Here is a 6,835-nt window from a genome sequence, read left to right on the forward strand (position 1 = left end):
GGTTATTGATACCATATTGGCTGAAGCCTTCTGTATTTTTGTGTTTCATCAGTAAATATTAGCTGTTTTGTATACTAGATCAAAAATCTTAAATGGAATAATTTTCCAATTACCAACTTCTTAAAAAATTTTGCAGTTTCAGTAGCCTTTCATGTGCAGTGAAAGTAAGTTCACAAAAAAGTTTTGTCATCTTTATTAGCTACTAGTAAAATAAATTTATTTTCAAATGAAGTGATATTTTTTAATGAAATAAATAGAATCTGAAAATTGTGAGTGATGCTTATGTAATCCTAACTTTAGAAAACTATAACTTATAATGAATTGCAAAGCAAGTATTGACTAGTGCTATCATAATTCATTTTCTGGATTCCTTTTCTCAGGGTGCATTTGAGAAGATCTTTTCTCTTTGGCCATTGTCTAAGTGCTTTGAACTGAAAGGGAATGTATATGAATGGTGGTTCAGATGGAGGTTAGACCGTTACGTATGTATTTACCTTGTGATCTTTTGCCATTTCTAATTATACTTTTTAAAATTATTTGGAAATTTTTAATCTATTTTCATTTAGTTTTAGAATAAGGAAACATGTTGATTTGATAAATCAGAGCAGTCGTGCCTCCGTGCTATTTTTATAGCAGAGTAAGGGTATGCAATGTATATATATCAGCAGGAAAATACCGTAAAAATGTTGTCGATAAGGTGGCCTTTGTTTGAGTCATAATTTTGACTTATAGATGATCCATCATATATTTGCTTCAACCATTCAACACAATATTTATTGAGCCCCAATATATGCTCTAGTGTTGGTGTTGTGAGGGATATATTAGAGAAAAATGACACACCTCCAGGCTTCTAAGCCATAAAATCTAGTTTAAAACCAAGATTATGACTTACAATCAGGTGCCAAACTTTGCAGTATGGATTTGGAGGTAAAAGTGTGCAAAGAAGAGAGAACAGTGTCATGGATGATGCCATGAATTTAATCTTCAAGGATGGTTAAGATTCAGTTGGCCAAAATAATGTAAAACACCTAACACAGCATTTGGGAAATAATAGTCACTGAGTAAATATTAGTTACCTCCCTTATCTCTTTTCCTTCCATCTTTCATGCAATAAATGTTTTCTGTTTTTTTAATAGTGATACATTCCCATTTGCTTTTTTTTTAAGATTATTTTTTATTAAAGTACAGCTAATATACGATACTATATTAGTTGCAGGTGTACATCATAGTTATTCAACAGTACTCACCTAGCTCTATACAATGTTATTACCACATTATTGATTTTATTCCCTATGCTGCAAATGTTTTCTTAATGCCTATTTTGTGTCATTCCTGGTTCCCAGTGCCTGTGTACTTGCCAGTGAGCTGCATTGTGTTTCAAAACCATGTATGAATAAAAAGCTTTGTTAAAGTCTTGACATGAAATAATTTTAAATTCTCAACTTTCTCATTAGAGCAGTCTATTATGATATGATAGTACAGGTTAAGTCTTTATTTAAAAAAGAATGCTTATGTGCTTTCTGATCCGCCATATTTTTTTCACCCTTATGTGCATATAATCTTTTTTAAAAGTATGACTTTGGTGGTTGGTTGTTTTATTTGATTGAAAGTACCAATATAAAATGTTTTGTCTTGGTTGAGTACATTTAAATTTTATTACATGTCTTCGGAATAGTTTTTTATTACTTTTAAATTGTCTTTATTTCTTCACTTGCTGCTGAAACTGCTCAAATGAGTCAGCTTATGTCATATTGTTAGGAGAGATGTTTGCTTGTCTGTGGCTGATAGTTTAGTAATCACCGTGGGCTTTGTTTCATCACTTGAAGTTTTAACTCTTGAAGTTTTAAGTCCTAGAAACTCTGAATCTTTAACCTTCTAACCTACTCGCTTTTATACATATTTTTTCTCATTTACCAATTTTTTTGCTATTTATTGGAAAGTAGCTGTTTAAAACAAATTTTCTCTCCTTATTTTTCAGGTAGTTTTTCATGGAATGTTGTTTGCTTTCATTTATCTGGCTTTACAGAAGCGTCAAGTACTTTCTGAAGGAAAGGGTGAACCTCTTTTTTCAAACAAAATTTCAAATGTTCTCTTGTTTATTTCAGTAGTTTCTTTCCTGGTAAGTTTCAGTATGTAATCTTCTAATTTTCCAACATCCTAAATTGTATAGAAAATTAACTTTAAGAGATAGGAATTTAATCATTTATTTTTTAAATAATGTTTTATTTTTCAATTACATTTGACATACAATATTATATTAGTTTCAGGTGTACAACATAGTGATTAGACATTTATGTAACTTATGATCACCCTGATAGATTTAGTACCCATCTGACACCATACATACTTATTACAGTATTATTGACTATATTCCCTATACTGTATTTCATATCCCCATAACTACTTTGTAACTACCAATTTGTACTTAATTCCTTCCCCTTTTTCTCCTATCCCCCGCAGTACTCCTCCCTTCTGGCAATCATCAAAATGTTCTGAAGTCTCTTGTAGGCAGCATATGTAAGGGTCTTGTTTTCTTATCTAGTCTCCCTGTTTAGCTGAGCCAGTGCTCTAGGTGTGTCCCTTGTATGTGTTGTGTGTGCTCTCATGTTGTAGTTGAGACTTGATCCTTTTGCACATCAGTGGGAGGGNAAATATATTTATAGTGAATGAACAGCAGATATATATGGTGTTAGGTGTATGTTGTAGCCTCATTCCTAGCAAGGACCCCTCCATATTTTTCAAATTTTTTTCCTTTTTATTCTACTCGTAATTTAGACTACTTAGATATATTTTTTGTATCCTCTAAGCAACCATAAATTATTTTAAGAACTATGCAAGGTATTAATATGTTAAATAGAAAATATTTAATGTTTTCTTATGTAAATGTACATTTCTTAGTAAATTAAATATTTTCTCTCTTAGGAAATTGTCTCTGGCATTTTGGCTTACTGTTGAAACTAGCCTTCTTGATGTTATGTATATGTTTTTTGGCATATTCTCAGGTTTGTACAGTCTTTTTAGTTTATATTTTGTTCTATTTTATTTTAAAGTTCAAGTCTATTAAAGTATGTGAGAAGCGTCAGAGCTTTTTTTTAGCTTCATTTTTTAATGACTGTAATAAAAGTGTCACTCTGTAGTTGACTACACAGTGTAGTTCCTTAGAGACCTATCTACTTTTGTTACCACTGTTTTTGTTGTAAGAGCAATTTAAAGCTCTTCCTCTGGCAATTGTTCGAAATCCATTTTCTTGAGTTTGATCAATCAAACGTTTATTGAATGCCTCTTATAAGACTACTCTGAGTGGAAATCAAAATTCTCTTGACAGAATTTGCAGCTTGGTTTGTGCATTATTCATTGCATCAAAATGGTACTTGATTTTTTCCATGACTGCATAGAGTAAAATTTTGGCAGTTAATAAAGCCAACTTAGGAGCAGAAGGGTTTATATATATGTAGTATGTTTAATTTAATAAAAATGTTGGTCATTTTCTTGTCTCTAACCTTTTATCCCCCTTATTATGATGGCTGAGATTTCTTGGCTAGTTTAGCAGGGTGGCAGACTGCTACCTGCTGGTCAGCCCACCAGGCAGGCATATCATTTGGGCAGCATGATATTTATAACAAAAGTATAATTTGAATGCCTATAGTTGTGACGTGTTAGTTTGCTCTTGTCTCCAACACTCTCGTTCTTGTATCTGGCAAATGTCAATCATATAAGCAGAGTGTGTGTGTGTGTAATTCTATAAAGCTTTTTATTTTTTTCCCATACTTAGAAATAAAGTATTTATATTTCTGCCTGACCTCCAAGGTTTTTTGCAGGCGATATATAAAATAATAAGGAAACAATAGGCAAATATATGAAGAAGTTCCAGGGAACTGCCACAGCTACTTAACAGTCATTCATTAAAATTCCCAACACTCTATTACATCTGAGGGAGAGAAAGGAAGGTGGACCAGGGGTTCAATAGCGAGACTAAGAAGGTTTCTCCTGCTTTGGATTAGTGTTAACCACCGGACAAGAGAAAACGTGCATAGCCCAGTATGGCCCATTGTCTCACAAAATGGGTGCTCAGTAAACACTTGTTTATTGATCACATTAGAAACACATCTTTTAATCAGAAATAAAGTTGTAAATTATAAATACATCATATATATGTGATCTATAAGGTCATATATATATATATATATATATATATATATATATATAATAGTTATATATCATATGTCCATATTTTCTGTGTATGTATATATATATGAGATATGTAAGTACTTTATATTGCAAATCTTGTTAAAAATCATCCTTAATATTCTGGGGCATAGATAGAACCTATTTTTAATAAGCTATAAGCATTTTAAATTTTATCATTAAATGGAGAATATTACATTTTATTAAAATAATAAAGTTCTTCTGACCTAAGGATTCAACATTACTTGAAATATAATACTGCTTTCATATTTTTTCTTTGATTTTTATTCACCTTTTTAAAAATTTTGATGTTATATTTTTTTATGCTGTAGCATTAGGTCTAATAATGGATCTTTCCTTAATAGAGTTCGTTGCATTCTTTAGTCTAGAAATTGAGGTTTTTGTTCTTTTCTTTGAAAAACTTCATTAATGTGCAGGAATGTACCCAAGGCTCCTGCCACTTCATGCTCAGATTTTCCAGGCTGTCAGATCACAATTCACAAAATTGACCAGANTTGAAGAACAAAAGGACAGCAACTTGTCTGTTCCCCTTCCCCTAATTCCCCAGCACTGTTCCCATCCCCCCAATTCCCCAATAAAAAAAATCTTAAAAAAAAAAAAAAGAGAATGAGGGAAATAATATTTCTAAATTATTTTTGCATACACTTTTTAAATATGTATTTTTTTGCTAAACAATTAAATATTATAATTAGTTATGTGACAATTTTGTTTACAAGTCTAAAGTCTACTTAAAGGGGCCAAAAGTGTAGGATTTTTGGGTTGTTTTTTCTCTTTGATAAAATAAGAAATCCAGAGGAAACTTGGTATTCAGTATATATGGTGATTAGTTATTATAGATATCACATATCTAATTCTAACTGGATAAAATGTACAAAGTGCCCTATATTTATTAACTCATGCATTCCTTACCCGAACCCTTTGAGGAAAGAAGTGATAGAATCATTTTGCAGTTTAGAAAACTCAGACTTAAAAGTCACATAGCTAGTTAGTGGCAGAACCAGAATTTGAATCTAGGTCTGTCTGATTTCTACATTTTTTTAACCCCTACTATGCCTAGCTTTTGAGAAGGAATCTTTTTATTGAGCTAATACCAAATGGTAACATGATCCATTATCTTGGTTAAATGTACTTATTATGATAATTCAAAGGATGGTTAGTGCCGGTATATATTTTACAAACATGTATTTTGTCAACAGTTTTTGCCCGTGTACATGCACATTCGGGTTCTGGTTGCTGCATATCTATTTCAGACGGGTTATGGGCATTTCTCATATTTTTGGATCAAAGGAGACTTTGGGATCCATAGAGTATGTCAGGTAGGAATACATTCACTTATTTTTCTATTTTCTTCTTTTTTATTTCAACATGCTTTTGTGCCTAATTGTTGAGAAAAAAATATGTACATATATATAGTCGCTTTAAAGCCATGAATAATTTGAATTTATGAAATAGCACTTTAAAGTTGTATTATTTCTGTGTTTTGGAGATAATAATTTACTACTGAGGGAAGGGAAAATATAAGTGAGATGGATGTATAATAAAAGCACTGGTACACCAGGGACAACGTTGATGATTCACTTTAGTTTGGTAGAAATGTACAGTTTCCTGGAACGGTTATAATATGCTGTTTTCTCTAAGATGAAGATTAATATTTATTAAGTTTCTACCTTGTGCTAAGCAATTCCTGAATATTATTTACTTCTCATTACAATCCTGAGTTGTGATCTTCATGTGTACAGAGGAGGTCACTGAGGCCCAGAGAGGTTAAAGAATTTGCCTGTGGTTGCATGCATAGTAAGTGGTGCAGCTCTAATATCAACCTGCTCAGATTCTTGGGTCTTTGAATGACATCATACTGTCAGAAGGAACATACAAAAGTCCCCAAGATACTTTCTAATTTGAGTAATATCATTTTGTATCTATGACAACTCTCAATTTCATCCCAAGTGGGGTAAATCAACATCAAATAGAGATGAAATGGACACCTTTTCTTAAGGTAATCTAATCTCTGCTTATAAACTGTAGCCCTAGGAAGGAGGTTTATGATTCTTTCCCTACGTTTAACAAGGTGGCAGTTGTAGCCAGAGGACAGCTTAGGCTGGTGCTTTGCTGGGATTTAGTTCATATAATCATGCTTAAATATTTTATACTCAACTCTTTACAATGATTGTAGAACAAATATAATTTTAGGAATCAGAAAGATATACTTGTACAGTTATTATTTTAGTGTTAAATGTTTATACTCTGTCAGAAAGAATCTGTCTTTACTCTTCATGAACACCTGGAATGAAAACCACTTTCTTCTCCTTTTTAACAGGTCTTATTCCGTCTCAATTTCCTGGTAGTGGTGTTATGTATAGTAATGGATCGGCCTTATCAATTCTATTACTTTGTCCCCTTGGTCACTGTATGGTTCATGGTCATATATGTTACTTTAGCACTATGGCCTCAAATAATCCAAAAAAAAGCAAACGGTAAATATACTCTCTTACTAATGTTAATGTATTCTTTCAATGTGCTAAATTTCTTTTTAGTTGCTAAAGGCTATTATTTTTATTGAGACATGTAGTCAGTTTAAATTTATGTGTAGTATTGACATTTTGAAAGTTTGTTCTTCTGTTTCTAAAAC

At 31.9% G+C, this 6,835-nt stretch overlaps 1 protein-coding gene across 1 annotated transcript in view; it reads left to right on the plus strand.

The window, feature by feature from the left end:
* The window catches only part of CASD1 (CAS1 domain sialic acid O acetyltransferase 1), a 44,613-nt gene extending 37,847 nt beyond the window's left edge, over positions 1-6,766 (plus strand). Inside the window, exons 11-12 of the mRNA XM_019624725.1 lie at positions 5,403-5,522; positions 6,524-6,766. Of these exons, the coding sequence (XP_019480270.1) occupies positions 5,403-5,522; positions 6,524-6,766 (363 nt within the window). The remainder of the gene's footprint in view (positions 1-5,402; positions 5,523-6,523) is intronic.
* Positions 6,767-6,835: the final 69 nt, after the last annotated feature.

The sequence above is a fragment of the Hipposideros armiger genome, unplaced genomic scaffold (assembly GCF_001890085.2).
Source record: "Hipposideros armiger isolate ML-2016 unplaced genomic scaffold, ASM189008v1 scaffold_603, whole genome shotgun sequence".
Classification (NCBI taxonomy): Eukaryota; Metazoa; Chordata; class Mammalia; order Chiroptera; family Hipposideridae; genus Hipposideros; species Hipposideros armiger.